The 25705-nt window shown below is 33.7% G+C and overlaps 1 protein-coding gene across 1 annotated transcript in view; it reads right to left on the minus strand.

The window, feature by feature from the left end:
* The window catches only part of LOC114336768 (dynein axonemal heavy chain 10), an 863661-nt gene that overhangs the window by 201249 nt on the left and 636707 nt on the right, over nt 1-25705 (minus strand). The window contains exon 48 of the mRNA XM_050648469.1: nt 760-989. Coding sequence (XP_050504426.1) covers nt 760-989 — 230 coding nt within the window. The remainder of the gene's footprint in view (nt 1-759; nt 990-25705) is intronic.

The raw sequence follows: 25705 nt of genomic DNA on the forward strand, positions 1-25705 counted from the left end.
ATTAAATGCACGATTTTGACGATTACCTGAGGATTTAATAATAGTTAAATTTGGCTGTGGTCTTTCTAAAGGTTTTAATAATATAAGCTTTATTATAATATACTTAAAGTATTAAAATTATTCATTTATATACATTTTATATAAACAAACAACGGTACGTAAATTGTAAAAATAACCTTACCAAGCCAATAACAACACAAATAAAAATATATGAAATACAAAAATTCCCCAAACACTAATTAAAAGAAATAAAATGATAAAATCATACCCAGAAATACCCTGACTATTAACTTCCTTATAGAATATAAGTAAAACCACAAGTGAGCCTAATTTTGGTTTTGCCTCCCTTGGCATATATTTCTGGGTAGTTTGACCTGAAGCGATATAATATTACGTTTCTCTATCGACTATTATTGTACGCATAGGAAACTATATCGCTGGTTTCGAGACGTTTGTCGTAACTTAGAACACAACGGAGTCGAGTCTGGTTCTACCTCCCTTGGTAGGGATATGAGGAGCTGCTCACAGCATACAGGTGGGCATATTGATGCATTCCAGATGCGTTTAGTTACAAAAGTGTGCAATAATTTACACTTTCTATTAGTACGAGCGCTTGTTGTTTCTCGTGATTCAAAATAAACAAAAGAATGGCTAAGCCTCCGTTGCCTCCTCTGACGAGCCGCCACTGTTTGAATTACTTTTTTAATGTACGCATTTAGTAATATGTCTTTACCCCTTAAGGAAAACAATAAAAAATACCTTAAAGACTTCGCAATATCCTAGTACAGCCTGCACAAATTTCAATAGGCCATAACCTGCTTTACTGATATTCTGCATTTCGCCTAATTTTTTGGAATTTTTCATATGCGCTTTGACGGCCTTTTGTTGACTTTGTGTGATGGCATCGACGTTCATTTCTTGTAGAGTTCGCAAAAAATTGCTATCAGCCATCATTCCTTTTGCGGCTTTCCAGTTGATTTCCTTATAACCTAATAAATATATCAAATTAGCTATTCATTCTAAATAGAATTTTTAGAAATATAAAAGGGCAGAAAAGAAGGTCTCCTCGAAGTTAATTTTGTAAGAGTAAAATAAATGTAGAGAAATTGTGATATGCTTACTTTAAAGATAAGTAGGTAGATAAGTAAAGGTGAGTATCAGCGGAATAATAGTAGGGGAGGAAAGTATGCTAAATTTGCAGTTACTCGAACGTTATGAGGACCTATTGGGTTGTAAAGAGTAGGTCCTGAAACCAACAAAAGTTAAGTTAAGTTTTCCATAAAGCGGGGAACTTTCCATTTTTTTATTTAGTTTTCCATTTCTAACTATCTCTTTTTTTTAATATAGCGCCATCTATCCATAATTCGAAAAAATGTCTCGAATAAAAGTTACTTATTTTTACGTAACGAATCCAAATCTGCAATAAAAATGGGGGCTTCTATTTAAGATTTTAAAGTAACCCCCACCCCACCTCTGTAGGGCGTCGTGTTTGGTGTCATTCGATAGATTTTTCAAAAATATTGAGTACGTGTAGAATACGTGTGAATTTTCGATCTGATGTTCATTTTGCGGGAATCGCCTTTAAAATTTTAAATTTACTCACTACCCCTCCCCTGGGGGGTCGTGTTTGGTATCATTCGATAGATTTTGAAAAATACTGAAAACGTATTTTTAGTTCTTTGATTTGACGTTCATATCGCGAAATATTCGTTTTTTTTTAAATTTTGTGACACGCCAAATTCCTTATGCCACGCTTAAATCGTCAAATTTTTGAAATATACACCGTTTTGCATGAATAGTCGGTTCGCTAAACTGAGACACAATTGGGTAATAATTTTAGTAAGTAATTTTGCCAATTTGGTAAAATGGCAAAAACATAATTACTAAATAGTTAATAATTACTAAATATTAGTAATTTTGCTAATTTTGACAGAATTGACAAAAAACAAAAATCTCACAATAAAACACTGAAAACTTTTGTTTTCTATACTTCCACAAAATTTATTATTTACAACTATGTGACTACAGCTGTTTCGGCAGAGTGCCTTTCTCAAGTGATATAATTTACCATGTGTTTGCCTTTTTAAGTCTCTAACTGAAGAGGTTGAGGAGTGGGAAGCTGTGTGTCTCGAGTTGGTCATTCAGAATTATATCTGTATTTTTCAGTTTATTAATTTCCATAGATTCTAAAAAAGATAGCTTAAGGCCTTTATTTTGGATATGCAGAATTTGAAACTCTTCATTGAAAGAATAATTATGATCTAGAAGGTGAAGTGCGTATGTAGAAGTGTCTGTTTTTCTATTGTTGAAAGCCCTTTTGTGTTCTGCTATTAGACAAGGCGGAAACGGCGGGTTCGTTGGGAAAAATATTCCCATGAGATATTTTTGCATAATCACATTCGTGAGACATCACAGAATATGGTTCAAGAAGTCGCCCACGAGAAAAGTGGGCCAAACAATTTTTTTTAATCAAATTGCAAAAATCAATATTTTTGACCCGGACTAATTTTTTTTAGGTTTTTTGGACCATTCTAGACAAAAAAGGTCTCATAATTTTTCTCTAAAGTTGATCTTTTTCGAGTTATAAGCAAGTTAAAATTTGAAAAAAGCGAAAATGGCCATTTTTAAGACTTAATAACTCGGTCAAAAATTATTATTTTGAAAGTCAGAAAGTGACTAAATCAAAGTTTAAAGTCGCCGCTACATGATCCTGAAGAAATCTGTGTCATTAATTTACTACTAAGCTGTTATTTTTAATTAATAACAATGAGTGGTTAGATCGTATTGACGCTGCTGTAAATGTGAGTGCGAGTAAGATGCACAATTATTGGACTGCTGGAATGGCTTCTCTCTCGCACTCAGCATTTACAGCCCCGCACACGTGCATGGCGCTTATTATTATTACTTAAAAATAACAGCTTAGTATAAAATAATGACAAAAATTTCTTCAGGATCTTGTACGGGGGGCTTTAAACTTTGATTTAGTCATATATTGACTTTCATAATAATAACTTTTAACCGAGTTATTAAGCCTTGAAAATCGCCATTTTTCGTTTTTTTTCAATTTTAAATTGCTTACCTATAAGTCGAAAACGATCAACTTTAGAGAAAAATTATAGGAGACCTTTTTTGTCCAGAATGGTCCAAAAATTAAAGAAAAAAATTGTTCAGGCCAAAAATATTGATTCTTGCAATTTGATTAAAAAAAATTGTTAAAAAAAAAATTGGCCCAATTTTCACATGGGCGACTTCTTGGACCTTATTCTGGGATGTCTCACGAATGTGATTATGCAAAAAAATCTCATGGGAATATTTTTCCCTTCGAACCCGCCGTTTTCGCCTTGTCTATATCCGTTTGTCAAAAGTTAATATATTTGCTTAAGTTGTTGTTAGTTCTGAAAGCTGGTATTATTAATTTCTTTTTTATGTATCTGGCTATTTTTTTTTTGTTATCTTGCCAGTATATGTGAGAGTGCAGAAGGTACTGGGTCCTTTCTGTGGTGGTGGATACACTAATTTCAGGGCTTTCTTATGGAGTTTTTTATTGAAAATTTTGTTAACTGTTTGTTCGTTATAGCCGTTGTTTACTGCTATTTGTTTAATGATGTTTAGTTCTATCTCGAAGTTATTTTTTGTCATGGGAATTTCTGTCAGTCTATGTATCATGCTATGGTAGGCTGCTGATTTGTGTTGTGTAGGATGGGATGATGAATTGTGTATAGTTGTGTCAGTATGGGTAGGTTTATGATATACGGAGAACTCATGTTTGTTGTGTAGTCTGATAATCGTTACATCTAGAAAGTTGATGGAATTATTCTGTTCTGTTTCTATTGTAAACTCAATATTACTATGAAGTGAATTAATGTATGATAGAAATAGGCCAAGTTGTCTGTTAGTTCCTGTAAAGCATACTAGTATATCATCCACGTATCTCCACCAATATAAGAACTGTTTAAATACGGGATGTTTAGAAATTGTTGTTTCAAGTTGGTTCATAAATATATCTGATAGTATTGGACTTAGAGGATTACCCATAATAAGTCCTGCACTGTTGTTTGTGTAAATTTGATTATTGAATTCAAAATAGTCTTGATTTATGCAAATTTCAAGGAGGTGAAAATTTCAGATGGAATGATCGGATTTGTACTATTATGGTCTAAAAGATTTTTAACTAAAACAAAAGTTTCTGTAGGAGGAACACTAGGAAAAAGATTTTTTACGTCAAATGAAATTAGTCTGGAGTTGTTGGGTAATTGAAAATGTTGTATTTTATTAACTAGTTCTAGTGTATTTTTTACAGTGAATTTAGCTGATATTATTACAGAATACACTAAATTTTCAGCTAAATTCACCGTAAAAAATACACTAGAACTAGTTAATAAAATACAACATTTTCAATTGCCCAACAACTCCACACTAATTTCATTTGACGTAAAAATCTTTTTCCTAGTGTTCCTCCTACAGAAACTTTGGTTTTAGTTAAAAATCTTTTAGACCATAATAGTACAAATCCGATCATTGCATCTGAAATTTTACACCTCCTTGAAATTTGCATAAATCAAGACTATTTTGAATTCATTAATCAAATATACACAAACAACAGTGCAGGAATTATTATGGGTAATCCTCTAAGCCCATTACTATCAGATATATTTACGAACCAACTTGAAACAACATTTTCTAAACATCCCATATTTAAACAGTTCTTATATTGGTGGAGATACGTGGATGATATACTAGTATGCTTTACAGGAACTAACAGACAACTTGACCAATTTCTATCATACATTAATTCACTTCATAGTAATATTGAGTTTACAATAGAAACAGAACAGAATAATTCCATCAACTTTCTAGATGTAACGATTACCCGATTACCAGACTACACAACAAACATGAGTTCTCCGTATATCATAAACCTACCTATACTGGCACAACTATACACAATTCATCATCCCATCCTACACAACACAAATTAGCAGCCTACCATAGCATGATACATAGACTGACAGAAATTCCCATGACAAAAAATAACTTCGAGATAGAACTAAACATCATTAAACAAATAGCAGTAAACAACGGCTATAAGGAACAAACAGTTAACAAAATTTTAAATAAAAACTCCATAAGAAAGCCCTGAAATTAGTGTATCCACCACCACAGAAAGAACCCAGTACCTTCTGCTCTCTCACATATACTGGCAATATAGCAACAAAAATAGCCAGATACATAAAAAAGAAAGGAATAATACCTGCTTTCAGAACTAACAACAACTTAAGCAAATATATTAAGAACAATAAAAGCCGAAAGAGAAAGCAACTACAGAGTGGTGTGTACCAACTAACTTGTGGTGACTGTCCGAAAACGTACATCGGTCAAACTGGCAGAACTTTTGACAAACGGATAGCAGACACTTCTACATACGCACTTCACCTTCTAGATCATAATCATTCTTTCAATGAAGAGTTTCAAATTCTGCATATCCAAAATAAAGGACTTAAGCTATCTTTTTTAGAATCTATGGAAATTAATAAACTGAAAAATACAGATATAATTCTGAATGACCAACTCGAGACAAACAGCTCCCCACTCCTCAACCTCTTCAGTTAGAGACTTAAAAAGGCAAACACATTGTAAATTATATCACTTGAGAAAGGCACTCTGCCGAAACAGCTGGAGTCACATAGTTGTAAATAATAAATTTTGTGGAAGTATAGAAAACAAAAGTTTTCAGTGTTTTATTGTGAGATAAAATAAACTTCCATCAAGTAACGGTCGAATCCATCAATTATAAAAAACAAAAAACTTACCTACTAAAATAACTAGCCAGTTGTGTCTGAGTTTAGTGAACCGACTCTACAACTTACCTTATTTTAATCTGACGATTTAGAGTTTTTCTTAGAATAGATTTTTTTTTCGGAGCCTTCTTAACGAACTCCCCTGTATTAAGAACCAATATAAATATAGTAGAGGTACATTTACAGGGTGCAAAGTTTCTCCCCATGTTATAATCTGACGCGCTCGAGTAACTGCAAAAATCCCCGCTTGGGCTCCCCTACCTTAACTGTAATAACCGGAATAGGGAACTTGCACATTTTTGTTGAATTGCGTAATAATTTTCAGCTTTATTTAAAAATAAAATTTACAAAATTCCACGCCTCAAAAACTCATAATATCTTAGCAATACAAATTTAAAATCTACTGTGTATTTAAATTATTTTAAACGATCGAAAAAAGCGCGCGAACATTTATGTCGCCGCAAAGTTATATTCTGTATTGACAGATCTCCTGTCTCATATAATAGGGAACTTGCACATTTTTTTTATTAGATAATAATGTTCAGTTTTGTTTAAAAATGAGATTTCCAAAAATTCACGCTTCAAAAACTCGTAATAACTTAGAAATACATATTTAAAGTCTTCTGCGGTATAAAATAGTTCAATCAACTGATTATTGTTATAAAGCTTGATTTTGCTATTCGCCGGGCTACCAAGAGAATAATTATTTTCTCTTTTCACATATAGAGGTCGTACTAAGTATACTCTGGTGGATTTAGTTTATAAATTCACCAAGGAATAGCGGCAAATCAGTTAGCTTAGAACACCTACCTAGTGTCTCCTGATGACGACTTAACATGATTCGAAACTAGTTGGGACACCGGTGGGGTTCGAATCTAACTGAAATGCAATTATCTATTTTTCATTTTATTGTATTCTCCAGTAAGAGACGAATTGGTTAGCCCAAACGGTATTTGCATGATGTATTGTCGGAAAAAGGATTCCGTTACATCGCCTTTCATAGCTTTATTGTTATAAAGCTTGATTTTGCTATTCGCCGGGCTACCAAGAGAATAATTATTTTCTCTTTTCACATATATATATATATATATATATATATATATATATATATACATCCCGCTATCATTATGTCATCTTTTCATGTTGCAGTCATTTGGCATCACCAAGAAATACTATCATTTTCGAATTTTAATTCGTGTATGTTTGTTGAGCGCATTTTTTAACGCCCTGTATCGTTCTCAGTTTTCTAAAATTTTAATTTTAAAAATTTAAATTATATACAAAAATTTTTACACTTCATAACCATTTTGACTTCCACCACATAAAAATGTGTATTTCCCATCATTTTGCCGCTTTTCGACGTTGCCACGAGTTAAAAATACCGATCTTTTGAGGACAGGTAGAAAAGGTCTATTGTAAACTTAGAGGATGGAATATTTTGGTAAAATATTCCATCCTCTCAGATTATAAACTACATAAAAGGTAGGTTCTTTACCTGTTCAGCTGGATTACCAAGCAAGGGTCTAAATATTTTACGAGTTGAATTGTGTTTATTTGATTTCATCTGTTAAATTAAAATTTCTCATACCGACTTAAAATATTTGTTTGAAAAATTCATTTTATAGTTTCGTTTAATTTACTTAGGGTTTTTGGTCAGAATTTTGAAGAAACGCTTGGTTTGACATAAAATTTGGGACACGTACCTATAGCTAATATGTTAAAGAAAAAAAGTGATATTGTGCCGATATGTGCTTTTGATCTGGAGGTGAGTTTCGTCGGTTATAGGGTATGAAAACAAATACGTTCAAATAAGTCCGGAATTGGATAAACTGACTAATTCTAAGCAACTTCTATTTTATAGCGTTTTTCACTAAGTCAATACTTTTAGAGATATTTGCGAGTGAATATGTTCATTTTTCAACAAAAAAAAAAAACGTTTTTATACGGTTTTTCGCAAATAACTCAAAAAGTAGGTACTTTATTGAAAAAAAATTAGCAAATAGTAAATGTAGCTTATAAAAAAGTGAAAAAATGGTATATGTGTCAGGTCTGTAGACCCAGTAGAAGCAGAGTTATTGCTAAGCTTTGTTTTAAAACCAAGAGGAGTAGGTAAACTAAATGGCAGATTCACACCCAAGAAAGTCACTAGAAATATCATCAGATAAATCTTCTTTTTTGGTTGATCATATCGGCCTTTGACGGTAATCTTGACTAAAAATCTAAAAATAAAAGGAAGAACGCAGAAAATACAAAAATTGCTGATAAAATAAATAAACTAACCTATGAAATGCCAATAGTGTCAAAATTTGATATGAGTAAAATTGCCTGAGGTTGTACCAATTACAAACAAGGTGTACGGCGCGGGAAATTTGAATGACTCCTCTTGTTTAAAAACAGACTATAGTGAAAAATAAGCTCTTATATCTCAAATTCCAAATCGAATATTTTAACGTGAAATAAAAAAAATGAAACACTTTTCTGGGAAAACTTATTACAACTTTCTTAAAGTGTTTAAGAAAACGTTTATTTTTATTTTTTTTTTAAGTTTCCAGCAGCAAGAGTAAGCAGGTTACGCTCAAAATACAGTTGTTCCTTTTTTTTTGGTTAAAAATATTCTAAAAACTCCCTCTAATTAACAGCCCAAATGGAATTAATCGTTACCACTTCACAAGTAACTTTATGTATTGTTTGTGTTTGTAAGTTTCATCAGTTCAAAGTGCTTATTTGTGGAAAAATTTGGTTTTAAAGTAAATTTTTTTAAATCTTTAATTTTGAAAAAAAGACTTTTGTCAAAATAACTTAAAAATTATTAGTGATACCAAATATCTTAAAGAGTAAAAAATGTAGGTGTTGCTTTTTTAAATATTTGGAATTTTTTGATTTTCTGGAAGACAAAAATTGGTTAAGATATGGCTGTTCAAAATTTGCATATACATACTCGTGACTAGTGATTCGTTCGAGGCCTTTCAACAAAACCCCTTTCAAAAATAAGCATTTTGAACCAATGCAACTTACAGATCATATACAGGGTTTCCCCGAAAATAGTGCGTTCCTTAAAGGTATAGATAGAAAGCACAATGTAGAGCAAAAAAGTCTTATAACATTTTATTCTAAATTCAGCCGTTTGACCAAAAAACGAAAATACATTTTGATATGCAAATTGATACTCAATTAGTAAATAAACAAGGGGTCCCATTAGATTAAATTTCACAGTCACAGGTTCTTCTACGCCATGTTGCCAGGTCATATAAATTTATGAAAATAAAAATTTACTCTTATGGAGAACAACGTAATTTTTGTTGAAACGGTTAACTTTAGGAAAAAATGTTACAACACCTTTTTGTTCTAAATTGTGTATTATATCCACACCTTAAAGGAACGCACTATTTCCGGAGACACCCTGTATAAACAATACATTTATCTAAAGTAACGTGTGAAGCGGTAACAATTAATTTTCATGACTTTCTTTTGCCAAAAAAAAGGGAACGATTTTATTTTCAGCGTAACTTGCTTACTTTTCACGCTAGAAACTGTTTTAAAAACACCAAAAAAAATTTTTTTTTAAACACTTTAAAAGAGTTATGATGAGTGTTTCCCGAAAAGTGCTTTATTTTTTTGGTTATTTTACGTTGAAATATTCGATTTGGTATTTGACGAATAAGAACCTATTTTTCATTAGCTGCAACCCTGCTTCTACTGGGTCTACAGACCTTATACTGACACCTCTTTTTCATAAGCTATATTATTGCTAGGAATATTTTCTTCGATAAAATATGTACATACTTACTTTTTGAGTTATTTGCGAAAATCCGTCCAAAACGTGTTTTTCTATGAAAAATAAACATATTCACTCGCACATACCTCGAAAAGTATTGACCTAAAACTTTTATAGAACAAAATTTGCTTAGAATTAGTCAGTTTATCCACTTCCGGACTTATTTTGCACGTATGTTTTTTCACCTCCAAGAAGGGGTGAAAGTCACATCCAGGACAAGAGAACATATCGGCATAATCTCACTTTTTTCTTTGGCATTTTAGCTACGTGTGTGCCAAATTTTATGTCAATCCAAGCGGTTCTTTAAAATCTGGAGGTTTTGCGATATTTTATCGTGAGTGAATGGAATAATAATTATTACAACGGCAATTATTGCCGTTGTCACTTTTAGATAAGAAGTCATTATCACAATGATATAGTCAGGTTAACTGAATTGTATAATTATTGTTTTTATCATTAAATGTGAAAACCTAGAATTATCCATGTCTGTCCGTCAATAAACACAACTCGTCTATTAGTAGGACAGAAAGAATGACAAATAAGGTGTCAAATGAAAGCCTGTAACCAAAATATGATATTACATGTGAGAAGTTTGACCTCGGACTACCTGTTCCAGAGTTGCAACCGAAAGTACTGTTTTAAATTCGTCGAAATAGTACAAACTATTGGTCAACACGACTAAGAAAGACCAGAACAAATACATACTTCATATACTTCCGGTTTCATGCCTGTCTGTTCGTCCATATCTGTAGGTGAACAAAATTCATCCGTCATATCAGCTGACAAAAAGTTACACGAAGGGTTCAAATATCGACTGCCGGTTCAACTTCCGGTCACTTTTTGTGAAAAATTAGAACTTACGATGTCCAATTGCTTGTTACAATTTTTTTTTATAAGTGTTCTACTCTATCTATTCTGACTTTTCATTAACTTACTTAGATCACATATAATTTAATACAGTTTTGATGTCAGGGTCTTCAAAATTTATGTGGTGAGTTCCGGTATGTGATGAATGAAAAACGACTCCATAAGCAGAAGAAAAAAGTGTTCTCAAGACCTAAGACAATACATCGACTCACAAGAGCGTTGTGACAGTAGCAAAAATTCGAGTTGGGGTTCTAATTACTTTCTCATGCGGCTTACTCTCCTGACTTGGCCCCCTCCGATTATTAAGTGTTCCCAAATCTGAAGAAATGATGGGCGAGTCACAAAGTTTCACAAAAAAGCGAATATTTCGCGAAATGAACGTCAGATCGAAAAACTAAAAAATGCGTGTTCAATATTTTTCAAAAGTCTATCGAATGATACCAAAAACGAACCCCCACGGAAAGGGGGTGAGGAGTAAATTAAAAATTTTAAATACGAACCCTGCGATATTTCGCGAAATGAACATCAGAGTGCCAGTGTGTGCTTTTTTTCTGGGGATGAGTACCACCCCCTTCTCGAGTGTGAAGAAATATAGGTCCAAATAAGTCCGTAAGTGGATAAACTAATTAAATTCCTTGTAACTTTTGTTTTTAGATGGTTTTTCGCAAATAAATCAAAAAGTAAGTATTTGATCGAAAAACTATTCCTAGCAAATATAAAGCTTATAAAACAGTAAAAAAAATGATGTATGTATGAAGTCTGGACACACAATAAAAACAGAGTTGGAGCTAATCAAAAGTTGGTTCTTATTCGTCAAATTCCAAATCGACTAGTTCAACGTAAAATGTCCAAAAAATAACGCACTTTTCGGGGAAAACCCGCCACAAATTTTTTAAAGAGTTTAAAAAAAGTTTTATTTTTGTTATATAAAAAGTATCTATTCTATCACCATCAGCATCAAAAGTAGACCGGGCAGTATCGTCGCCCCCGCTAGCGAAATTATTCCGATTCGATTTTTTTGCACAAACTTACTCAAAAAGAGGTCCTTATAACATATCCAAAGGGTGCCGGGCGGTGCATTGGTCGAAAAATTGTTTAAAAAATTTTTTTGAAACAAATTCACAAAAACAATTTTTTCATTTCAAACAATTTTTTTTAGATAACTTGTGTCATTCTGGGCAAAAAAGGTGTCTTGCCATTTTTGTTTAAAATTGATTGTTGTCGAGTTATATGCGATTAAAAATTTGAAAAATGCGAAAATGGCCATTTTTAAGTCTTAATAACTCGATTAAAAGTTATTATTATGAAATTAAAAAGTGAGCAGATCAAGTTTCAAACCCTTGCTTCAAGGTCCTTAACAGATTTTTGTCATTATTTTATTACAAAGCTGTTATTTTTAATTATTAATAATTAGCGCTATAGTCCCGGATTTATCGTCGCCCCTGTTAGTGAAATTATTCCGATTCGATTTTTTTGCACAAACTTACTCAAAAAGAGATCCTTATAACATATTCACTAGGTGCCGTGGTCGAAAAATTGTTTAAACAATTTTTTAAACAAATCCACAAAAATAATTTTTTCACTTTGAACAATTTTTTTTAGATAATTTTGGACATTCTGAACAAAAAAGGTCTCTTGTCAATTTTCTCTAAAATTGATTGTTGTCGAGTTATACGCGATTTAAAACCTGAAAAATGCGAAAATGGCCATATAACTCGACAAAAATCAATTTTAGAGAAAAATCTCAAGATACCTTTTTTGCTCAGAATAACCCAACTTATCTAAAAAATCGTTCGTAATGAAAAAATTATTTTTGTGAATTTGTTTAAAAAATTGTTTAAGGTGATACAGTAGCGATCAACAGGTAGCCAAAACGCGTTCCAAGATTGCGGCTGTAATTTTGAATATTTTTTCAAGATATTTGGCACACGTATCCGTAATATAATAAAGAATGGCGGTACAGAGCCCAATTTGAAAAATATATTAGGTAATATTTGAAAATTATTCTGTAATTAAATACAATATTAAAAAAACGAGCCTGTACCGCCATTAAGAAGAACAAAAAAATACACTTTCTTCAAATAAACTTTTTTATCCGATGCCTAGATTTTGTGTCATTTTGGAACTATTAAATGTTTTATTTCATTAGTCCAAAACAAAATTTAAATTTTTTAATTCGACAAAATATTTCCACGCACAGGCTGTGGTCTGTATTAATTCGAGAACCAAGAGAGACAGCTCATTAACCGCCTTTCATTTTTTCTTAGAAAATAAACGATCTCTGCACAAAGTACTTATAGGATAATACGCCGCCGTTATGAAATGATTGTAGGATGTTAAAATGACGAAGGATGTTTTACCCGGAAATCCGAATTTTATATACTTTTGTTATATTTAATACCCTAATAGCACACGACGTCCTTTGGACGTCCAAAATAGGTCAATTTTTGGTCCTAACGTCCATGGACCATAAACGGACGTCCTTTGGACGTCCGACGCTGGACGTACTTCGGGTGTACTAAATATGTACGTCCTTTGGACGTCCGGCGTTGGACGTCCGGCGTTGGACGTCCTTCAGGTGGACTAAATATGTACGTCCTTTGGACGTCCGGCGTTGGATGTCCTTCGGGTGGACTAAATATGTACGTCCTTCGGACGTCCGGTGTTGGACGTCCTTCGGGTGGAATAAATATGAACGTCCTTTGGACGTCCGTACTCGGACGAAATACGGACCTTTTCCAATCGTCCATATTGGACATATTCTACCAATAAGGGGATTAAACAGCAAAATTATTTAATAAAATATTAACTTAATTATGTTACTAAAATAGTTTAAATGGAAAAGATTATAAATCATATTTAATTCAAAACTGTATATGTAGTTTAATATCTAATACATGTTTTTGTTTTTATGTAAAGTGTGAAAATCTGATCGGTAAATTATTCGTTATGTCCACTCTACATCAACAATAAATTGAACAAGAAATTGACTAAGTTATTCAAGGCCAAATTTGACGAGTACAAAATGTATGATTTGTAAAAGAAAATGAAGGAATTTGATGAAATAGAACAATTGGATATGTTTTATTTTGTCAAATTTCTTTATTTTCTGTTTATTCACGGCAAAATTGGAAGTAGAATTGTGTTTTGTATAAGCCAAATTTGACCTTGAATAACTTGTCGTCAATTTCTTGTTCAATTATTGTTGATGTAAAGTGGACTTTATAATGTTTTATTATTCCCGTTACCAAGATGATAGAAGTTTGGTGGTTAATTCTAATAAGCAAAAATATAATTTTTATCAATGTATCCTTACTACAGATGAATATTGAGAGCATCTTTTTGAAGTTGAGCGTACGTGTGCCCAAAATAGGTCCAGTTTTAGTCCTAATGCGGATGGACTATAAATGAACGTCCTTCGGACGTCCGACGTTGGACGTACTTACGTGTTGAATAAATATGAACGTCCTTTGGACGTCCATTGGACGTCCGTGCTCGGACGTTCGTTTAGTTTATCAGTTTATCGAAGTCCGGACTTATTTTGAACGTTTTTCACCCCAGAGAAAGAGTGAAACTCACCCCAGGGCAATAGCACACATTGGCACAATATCACTTTTTTTCTTTGGCATGTTAGCTATGCGTATGCCAAATTTCATGTCAATCCTTTAAAATTTACAGCAAAAACCATCAAAGAATGTAGTAATACTTGTTTTCATGAAATCGGTGATAGAGTTTGACAAATCTTTATGGTTGTTAAATATCTTTTAATTTGTGTATTCGATTTTTAAAGGTAGGTACTATATACGTCCATTTGGCACAATAAAAAATAACCTTCGACCGGTACATATTGCTTGTATCGATGCTCGGTGCATTGTTCAGTCATAAATTTTACCTGTCCCTATAGCGTCGGCCGTCGGGTCCTATTGTAAATTATTATAATAATAGTCCGTCTCGGTATTTTATTATTTCTGTCATAAGTATCTCTGTGGAAATGCAAATGCTGCTTGTAACATCCCAAAAACCAGCTCTACTATTAATTGTACTCGTATAAATAAGTGTATAATATGTACCTACCTACTTATTTATTGTATTCATTTATAGACCTGGATCCCGCGTAATAAAAAAAGTTGATTAACAGCAAGCTGAAAATTTGTTAATAGCTTCACGGTGTCTAGTCGGACAAACTTTGATGTACGGGAATACTGGAACCGGGGAAGTTTTAATTGTGGAACAGGTTAAAAACTTGGAACATCAGACTACCGAAAACGTTCCATGTATTTTGTCGGACAGAACTTCCAATTGATTTGTTACCATTTCATTAAACTCTTATGCAAAAATCAGACTGCGTACCAGTCTACTTTTATTCTCTTAATATTTTTACTTAAAAAAAGTGTACTACAATCATCTCGCTAAACTTAATATAACTGTTTTCGAGATAAACCCATTTTAAATCTGCGATATAACATAATTTTTTGCATAATATTGTAGTTAAATCCGAAAAATCAACTTAAAACCATAATAATAATTGTGCCAATTCTCATTTATGTCATTTATATTTTTGGAGATTTTTATGGTTTATAAGTTATTTTTCGAGTTTAGCGAGACGAATGTAGTATATATTTTTTAAGTAATAATATTAAGAGAATAAAAGTTTTGATTCGAAAAGTATATGTAACGTAGAGTTCCCTCAGCGATGTGATATAATATTATTACAGTATAGCTCCCCGTGCATGACAAGCTTATGGAGGTAGCCCATATAGCCTAGGCTATAATATTATTAAAAAAATCACTTAGATGGGACAATGGCTTTAGGAAATTCGAGACATCAAAAATGGCCCATTTTTAAGGTGGTGCGTTAATTTCTTGGAGAAATGTAATTATAATTTAATGTAAATAATCTAATATCCAATAATTGTAAATTAATATAAGATGTAATATAAGTTCCTTAAAAAATATATTTTTTATTTCCCACAATACATTCTCCACAGGTATAAATATCGTCTCTAGACGTCCACCGAACGTCCTCCCAGGACGTTAGATGGATGATCGGCAGCAATACATTGGACCAAACTGGGACGTCCTATGAAGGCCCAATTGACGTCCACCGAACGTCCCTTTGGACGTTAGGTGGACCTCCATTGGGCGTTTGGTAACGTGGAATTTGGACCAAAATTGGACGTCCTGTTAAGGTCCAATTCACGTCCCCTAAGACGTCCGATTAAGATCCAATTTACTCCGATTAAGGTCCAATTTACGTCCAATTAAGGTCCCATTTACGTCCGATTAAGGTCCAATTTACGTCCGATTAAGATCCAATATATGTCCCCTCGGACATTAGATGGACGTCCAATGGACGTTCGGTAGCGCGACATTTGGACCAAAATAGGACGTATAAAGGACGTTCCTCGGACGAAAACGGACGTCCAATGGACGTCCCTAAAGTCCGTGACGGACGTCCATTGGACGTCCTTGTGCTATTAGGGTAGGTACCTACCTATAATTCTGGTGATTTTTTAAATCCTCTATTGTTAAGAGAATTTACACCTTTAGCCAAAGTTTTACGATTTTCTAACGGAAATTAACAAGTTATTTTAAATACGCACCAATTATCGATGTTGAAAGGAGTTTTTCAAGTTATAAAAATATTTTGTCTGATCAAAGAATATGTTTCCTCGTAAAGAATTTGGAAAAACACATTGTAGTGAATTATAATCGAAGATATATTTATAGGGATATTGTTGTTTTATTTTAAATAGGTAACTATTGGTAGCAGTTTTTGTAAAAACTGTGAATAAATTGCATATATAAAAAATGATTTTATTTGAAAAATAATAAATAAGATTACTAAATAAGACAGAAAATTTTTGGTTTCCCGAAATGCGCATTTTTTGAATTTTTGTGCATATCTTGCGCATATTTCGTAATTTTTTACCGCATATATATGCGAATATTTCATCAAAATTGATCGCATATAAATCCGCTCCCTAGTCATTGTATTCTGTTGGCTGATTCCAATGATTTGAGCCGCCGTACGACACGTTGGGACCAATGGGAGTGAAGATACGTAACTAATACCTATCAAGAGGTTTACTCAAACTTCTGTTCTGTACTTATACCTACCACTCGGTATAAGTACAAAAAAGAAGTTTGTGTAAACCTTTGCACAACTGTGTAAATACTAAAGAAAAATCTAAAATATTAAAAAAAAATAGTGGAATCCGTTAATCTGTTCTCGAAAAAATTAGCTATGAAAATGAGCATAATTTTCTATATCCCTAACTTTTGACGAGCAGTTTAGCTTAAATGGGGAAAAGCGGTAAGCTTAGACCAAACACCAGTAGGAGGCATTCAATTAATTGAGGAAAAAAATTAAATGGATAACAATATTCATTTCAGTTATAGAAAAGGCATTGCCCCGCTAGAATGGTTGAAATCACAAGTAACAATTAATAGTCCTACAAAAAAGACAGGCGCTTGAAAGTGATAAGACCATTGAACAATAAGCCTGCGAACTGCCTTTTAAACACATTCTTAAAAATAAACCATAACACAATTAAAAAAAGGTTTGTTAAGAAATTCTTTTATAGACTTCAGAAATTCAACAACTTCTCCTGATTATGTTTAAAAAACGTACGGAATGCACTAAATGAAAAAAAGAAGAAAAAGATTTATCATACCGTTATACTCTAATATATTCTTACGTTGAATATTTGATGCTTCCCTGTAGAGTATAAAACGGACAGTTGTGTTTTTCCCGTGAGCTGCCTTGTTTAGTCTTCTTTGTCGTTCTATTCGTTAAATCCTATCCTCTCAAGTCACAGCGTCAGAAAGCAGTGGGTATATGCAGTGAACGGGAGGCCTATGTCGAGCAGTGAACGTTGGGGCCCTTTCGCGTTTATCATATGTAGAGAAGTCGCTTGTCAAAAACTGGACGTATGTAATCGTATTCTATTTGTTAAATACTCTCACCTAATATGTCATACCATGTGTGTTAATCCATTTTATTTCTACAATTTTAAAGTGTTATTACATGCCGTCATTTTCATTTGTCTACACCATCTTATTCTGCCAGTTAAATCCCATCATTTCAGACGCTGTACGTCACGATTGAACCAATAGAACAGTAGATACAAGACTAAGGCCCTTTTGACATGATGCTGTAATTGATTTTCATACGTCATTGTATTATATTAGTCAAATCCAGTTATTTTAGGTGCTGTACGCCACGATTGGACCAATAGGAGCGAAGATACGTAAATAAGGCCCTTTTGACATATTGCTGTATTTGATTTTTCTGTGTCATTGTATTCTGTTCATTAAACCCTACCACTTGAGCTGCTGTACGTCACAATTGGACCAATAGGACTAGATATACATAACTAGGGCCCTTTTGACTTGTTGCTGTATTTGATTTTTCTGTGTCATTGTATTTTATTTGTCAAGTCCTATTATTTGAGATGCCGTACGTCACGATTGGTCTTATAGGACCGAAAATACGCGACTAAGGCCCTTTTGACATGAGGTTGTATTTGATTTTTCTCTCATTGTATTCTGTTTGTCAAATCCTATCATTTGAGGTGCTATACATCACGATTGGACCAACAGGACCGAAGATACATAACTAAGGCCCTTTTGACATATTGCTTGTTTGATTTTTCTGTGTCATTGTCTTCTATGATGTCTCAGGCATATCTCTGATATGCCCTATTTTTAAATTGGACTTCGTAAGTCCTAGGTTTTCACCTACAAGCTTTTATTTGACACCTCATTTGTCATTCTACCCGGTATAATGGCGGAGGAGTTATATTGGCGGTCGTACGGACCGACACAGAAAGAGTACCCAGCTCAAATATCTCACCTTTAGTACCATCCTTGGATTATAAGCTTTCATTTGACACCTCATTTATTATTATAGCTGGTATAATGATAGAGGAGTTACATTCGCGGTCGGACGGACCCACCGACAGACCGCCTAGGTCAAATATCTCACCTTTAGTACCATCCTTGTATTACCAGCTTACATTTGACACCTTATTTGTCATTCTACCTGGTATAATGACGGAGAAGTTATATTCGCGGTCGTACGGACCGACAGAAAGATTGTCTAGGCCAAATATCTCACTTTTAGTACCATCCTTGGATTATAAGCTTTCATTTGACACCTTATTTATCATTCTACTTGGTATAAAGACGCAGAAGTTATAGTCGCGGTCGTACGGACCGGCGGAAAGACAGCTTAGGTCAAATCGCTCACCTGTAGTACCATCATTGGATTATCAGCTTTCATTTGACACCTCATTTGTCATTCTACTTGGTATAAAGACGCAGAAGTTATAGTCGCGGTCGTACGGACCGGCGGAAAGACAGCCTAGGTCAAATCGCTCACCTGTAGTACTATCATTGGATTATCAGCTTTCATTTGACACCTCATTTGTCATTCTACCTGGTATAACGACGGAGGGGTTATATGCGCGGTCGTACGGACCGACGGAAAGACAGCCTGGGTCAAATATCTCACCTTTAGTACCATCCTTGGAATATAAGCTTTCATTTGACACCTCATTTGTCATTCTACCTGGTATAATGACGGAGAAGTTATATTCGCGGTCGTACGGACCGACAGAAAGATTGCCTAGGCCAAATATCTCACCTTTAGTACCATCCTTGGATTATAAGCTTTCATTTGACACCTCATTTATCATTCTACCTGGTATAATGATTGAGGAGTTATACTCGCGGTCGGACGGACCGACGGACAGACCATGTAGGTCAAATATCTCACGTTTAGTACCATCCTTGGAATATCAGCCTTCATTTGACACCTCATTTCTCATTCTACATGGTATAATGACGGAGGAGTTATATTCCCGGTCGTACGGACCGTCGGAAAGACAGCCTAGGTCAAATATCTCACCTTTATTACCATCCTTGGAATATAAGCTTTCATTTGACACCTCATTTGTCATTCTACCTGGTATAATGATGGAGGAGTTATATTGGCGGTCGGAGGGACCGGCGCACAGATCGCCTAAGTTAAATATCTCACCTTTAGTACCATCCTTGTATTATAAGCTTTCTTTTGACACCTCATTTGTCATTCTACCTGGTATAATGACGGAGGAGTTATATTCGCGGTCGGAGGGACCGACGGAAAGACAGCCTAGGTCAAATATCTCACCTTTAGTACCATCCTAGGATTATCAGCTTTCATTTGACACCTCATTTGTCATTCTACCTGGTATAATGACGGATAAGTTATATTCGCGGTCGGAGGGACCGAGTCACAGACCGCCTAAGTCAAATATCTCACCTTTAGTACCATCCTTGTATTATAAGCTTTCTTTTGACACCTCATTTGTCATTCTACCTGGTATAATGACGGAGGAGTTATATTTGCGGTCGGAGGGACCGACGGAAAGACAGCCTAGGTCAAATATCTCACCGTTAGTACCATCCTTGGATTATATGCTTTCATTTGACACCTCATTTGTCATTCTACCTGGTATAATGATGGAGGAGTTATATTCGCGGTCGTAAAGACCGACGGACAGACCGCCAAGGTCAAATATCTCACCTTTAGTACCATCCTTGGATTATCAGCTTTCATTTGATACCTCATTTGTCATTCTAGCTGGTATATTGACGGAGGAGTTGTGGTTACAGACAGACGGACAGACGGACGTGGATAATACAAAGTTTTCACATTTTTTCAAAATTGGGTGAAAACAATAAAACATGATGCCAGACTGATTTCTTTATGAAAATAATATATACATTCTCAAATTGTCTATTTTTCGTTGTGAATAATATTGTATTCAACAGTGATGCCAAATTTCTGATGCCAAAATGATTGATAATGAAAGTGGGATATACGTTTTCATGTATATAACGGCAGCGACAAAACGGTAAAACACTGAACTAAATGTATATAATATTTTCACTGTACGATCATTTTGGACTCAAACATTTTATGGAATAAACTTATATAACTTAGTAAGAGGTAAACAAGGAAAGCTGATATATTAAAGTAACATCAAGGAATCAAATCTCTAACTACCGAGCTGATTAGACTTCTGGTAGCAAGTACAGGAATAAAGTTATTAAGGTAGTGTAAAGTGGCATCGATATACAGATGCCACTTTGCAAGACGATGCCAAATCGATGGTAAATGCATAATGTATCGATGCCAAATTGATAGTAGGATGTATATATATATATATATATATATATATATATATATATATATATATATATATATATATATATATATATATATATATATATATATATATATAATATATATATATATATTGTTAAGATATGTAAAATTTGAATTAATATGGTTTCGATCTTAATATTTTAGAAAAGTTAAAACATATAATAAAAATATACCAAAATTCATTTCGAAGAAATGAAAGTCAATTATCTTTGGATGGCCGTAGGTAAACAAAATTTAAATAGGGATTAAGTATTTTCTTTGTACAGTTAGTATGATAAGGAAGTGGTTATGTGTTTGGACAATGAGACCGGGTTAGGGAACAATTGTATTTAGAAATTTAAATGAATGTAATCTCCTTAAAAACCGATTGGCATGTAATTAGTTTTAGGAAATTTAGAATGGTAGGAAAAGTTGGTTTTGAATCTGACATTGACAATTTGGAATTTAATTCTTTGGAATCGTTGTCAGTGGACTTTCATAATTTTTTACATAATTTAATTTTACGGTAGAATAAATTTTTCAACGTTACTGTTTAGTGCTTGCCTTTAAACGAATGGGATTCTAGATGATAGTTGTTAAATGATCGTCAAGTCGAATAGTGGTGATCTCTGAGAGTCTCCTGAAGTAGTAAGGCAGATAAATGAATAGCTGTGAGTTTGTTGAAATAAGTGTCCTGACGGAGGCTCATCACGTAAAGCATTGTAAGTTATATTGTTCTACTTATATTCCAAGAGTCACCGTTGCATGCCGGAACGAGAAATAGATTCAGTTTATTGAGAGGAGAAAAGGCTAGCATTGTTTTTTGAAAGATACGTGCATCTGAAGGGGGTCATTGATGACAATAGGCTTGCAATAGTTTGTTGCGAGATTGCTGACTACATAGGGGGCTGCTAAGAGTAAATTGTAGGCGACCAGAGACAAGAATTTGGACAACTCATCATCCGAGAGACAGTTTTATTTTTTTTTGTAGAATTATTCATAACGCAAATTTCAATAAGTACTTTAGATAGTGGTAGGAGTATTTCAATAATCAGAATAGGAGATATTATTTTTAGAGGATATTTTGAGGGTGAATTTATTTCAATAGATGTTTTTGTACCATATATGTGTTTTATTCCGTTAGTCTTTGACCTTATTTATCATATGTAAAGCAAAGGAGATATTGAAGCACTAGAATATAAAACCCTGAGATTAGAGCATTAAATAGTGTGATTAAATCATAAGTGCATCATTAAAATTAAATTTAATTAATTAATTAATTATCTAATCAATTGCTTTGAGCACACCGATCTTTGAATATCACATTAACTGGAGCCCAGAACGTGGTGGCTTAAAAAATATCGCAGCTTTGCATTTGATGGTAGGGAAAGAGATAAGGAATAACTACAGGTGATCCAGAGATAATTTGACAATTTTTCCAGGTGTAAAAATATTTTTGATTTATGGATTGATCGTAGGTAGTTGATATTTACTGCTATTGAATTATTTAATATTTTACCAATCGTACATTTGATATTTATTTTGAAATTTACTGATTGCATATTTGATATTTGTGGCGAAAATTTATTAAATTTGGGGAGAAATATTTGTCGTGTTCTGCAACTTATAGAGTGTTGTAAAATTTCACATTTTGGCGGGGACAAAGAAAACAGTAACAAAAAGAAACAACATGTCGACCACAAGGAGGCAAAGCAAAATGCAAGAAAGCAGAGAGAATAACAGAGAAGAGGAAAAAATTGTTGAAGAAGGATTGGGTAATGAAGGAGATACAACGATTATGGAGAGAAAAGAACAGGAATTAACAGGAATAGAGAAACTATTGCAACTGATGCAACTCCAATCACAACAAATGGATAGAAATCAACAGGAAACAAAAAGGACAATGCAAGAAAATCAACAGGAATCAAAACGAGCCATGGAAGAAACACAACAAAAAATAGAGAAAAATCAACAGGAAGCAAAACGAGCCATGGAAATAACACAACAAAAAATGGAAGAAACACAAAGAGAAATATCACAGAGAATAGAACAGAAATTGGAAGAGAATGATGGCAAATTGGAAAAGCGTTTGGAAAAATATGAAAATGAAGTGAAAGCCTGTTTAGAAAAAGTTAGAGAAGAAACAGAAAGGAAACTGAAGATGCAACGAGAAGAAATAGAAACTAAAATGAAGGATATTAAGACTGTGCAGAAGATGGAATTAGAACAGTTAGAAAGCAAATTTGAAAATGCAATACAAGAAGACAGGCGAGAAATAGAAGAAAAATTTAAGCAAAACGAAAAACAAATTGCGGAACTCAAGAATCAACAGAATTGTGGAGAAAGAAGGGAAATGATTATCCTTGGTACAAGCGACGCGAAAATACAATTTGGAGGGGATATTAGAAAAACACACCCAGTACCATTTGTTAAAAATTTGAAAACCAAATTGCAACATATTAGATATTTTGACGACTGCAAAGAAACAATTAGAAACCATCTGAAAGAAGGAGCAGCGTTATGGTATGAAAGTAAAGAAGATGAGTTTGAAAATTGGACAGATTTCGAAAATAAATTTCTCAACTATTTCTGGGGGAAAGTTAAACAGAGGGAAATCAACCAAGAGCTACAGAATGGAAGATATCACGAGAAAATGGGAATAACGGAGGAAAGATATGCTTTGCAGATATATAACAATTCCAAATATCTAGACTACAAATACTCTACCGAACAACTGGTAGAAATGATAAGCAGACATTTCGAAGAAACGCTGGAGGACCACGTGATTTTGAGAAACTATCAAGATATTGATAGTTTGTGCCAATTCCTTCAAGTAAGGGAAGCAAAAAGAAGAGAAATGCGAAACAGAAGACAACATGAACAATATAAGGGACCGGCAAGAAGGTATCAATCAAATTATGACCAGAGAAACCGACATGCCCAATCAACAAACGAAGATAGGCCGAGAGAATACCAAAATTACAATAGACAACAAAATTATGATAACAGGAATCACGCAAAAAATAGAACATATGAAAATCACAACAGAAACAGAGATGCACAAAATCCTCCGACTAGGAATACGAACGAACAAAGGGACGGTAGAAACAATCAGAATTTCCAACGACAAAATAGAAGGGAGATGAATCATGTAACAATAGAAAACGAGGAAGAAGATGTATGCAATGAATCCAGACAGGATTTTCAATAAAGCATCCACTGAACAAACATAAACAACTCTCCGGTATATTTTGTCATCCGAGAGAGTTTATACAGTTGGCGGGAAATGAAAGACAAAGTTCTAATTCAAATTTAATATTCTTAGATGCATTTATAAAACATAAAGCGATTAAAATTTTGATTGATTCTGGATCGGAGATATCGTTAATCAATAAGAAACTAGTAAAAGAATTAAATTTGGACAGATTTGTGTATAAAATTCCTAGGGTTGCTTTAGTGGGTGCAAACAACAAAAAATTGACGACAGTAAATGAAGGTTTGGGAGTGCGGATCAGAGTGGGAGACAAATACTATATTATGCAATGTGTGGTGATCGAAGATTTAAACCATGATATGATAGCGGGAATTGATGAATTGAGTGAAAAACATATCACCATAAATTTTTCGGAGAATAAACTGGAAATCAGAGCAGAACCAGACAACATAGAAGAAGAAATGGAAATAGATAGGAAAATAATTGTTGAAAAGATAAATGAACAGGAAAAACATAAAGAAATCAATATCACTGTAGAGGAAAAACAGAAAGTACAAGAAAAAAATCAACCAAAAAAAAAAGAAGGAAGAAAAAGAAGAAGAGTTCAAAAAGAAAGAAGGAAAACAAGGTGGATACAAGAGAAAGACAGGAAATCGAAGGTACGGAAGAATTGTCGGCAATCGACGATAAAACAGAAAGGAAGCAGGAAGAAAAGGAAGTTCTCATAAGAGAAATGAAAGCAGTAGAAACATGGTGCTCGGGATACCAAATGGAAATTGAAGATAAAAAAAAACAGAAGAAGAAATAAAGGATGAGGACAGAGAAGAAATGGCAATAATGGACGAGAATCCAGAATTTTATGAAGAAATATTATGGACAGTGAATACATGCGAACAAAATGAGGATGAAAGAAAATTAAAATGTGGAGAAAACATGGAAAAGGAAGTAGAGAAGATTCTAGAAAATTATGGAGATTTGATTAATGAAGAAAGCCGAGTGGCTAAAAATTATGAACATTCTTTTAAAGTTAAAAACTTAGAAAATTTTAAATCCAAGACATATCCAATCCCGTATAAATACAGGCAAAGCGTAGGACAGGAAATTGAAAAAATGATCGAAGACAAGGTGATAGAAAGATGTGACTCTCCATATATCAACCCGATAGTATGCGTTAAAAAATCGAGTGGTGATTTGCGATTATGTCTAGATGCAAGAAACATTAATTCACACACAATCGCGCAATACGAAGCGCCTTTGAACATCGAAGCCATATTTGGACGAATCACAGGGTCACACATTTTTTCCAAAATCGATTTGAAACATAGTTTTTGGTTAATACCTTTGGCAGAGAAATGTCGAAATTATACCGCTTTTTCGATGGACGGAGTGGTATACCGATTTAGGGTGGTACCATTTGGCCTACAGAGTGCATGCGCTGCTTTGGTTCGCGCATTGAACACAATCTTAAATAGGCATGGAGAATTTGTTGTACATTACATAGATGATTTATTAATTTTCTCACCAGATATAACAAGCCATCTACGACATATTCACACTGTGCTAGAAGAACTGGATCAAGCGGGATTGAAATTAAATATTAAAAAGTGTCAGTTTTTCCAAAAGGAAATACTGTATTTAGGATTCAAATTAGACACAAAAGGGATTAGTCTTGCAGAAGATAGAATCGAAATTATAAATAACTACGCTAGGCCAACCAATTTAAAAACATTGCGGGGATTTTTGGGAATGGTAAACTATTTCAAAAAACTAATACCAGACATCAGCACAAAAGAAATACCGTTTATAGCATTACTTAAGAAAAATGTTAGGTGGAAATGGGGAACGGAACCAGA

This window comes from Diabrotica virgifera, chromosome 4, assembly GCF_917563875.1.
Source record: "Diabrotica virgifera virgifera chromosome 4, PGI_DIABVI_V3a".
Lineage (NCBI taxonomy): Eukaryota > Metazoa > Arthropoda > Insecta > Coleoptera > Chrysomelidae > Diabrotica > Diabrotica virgifera.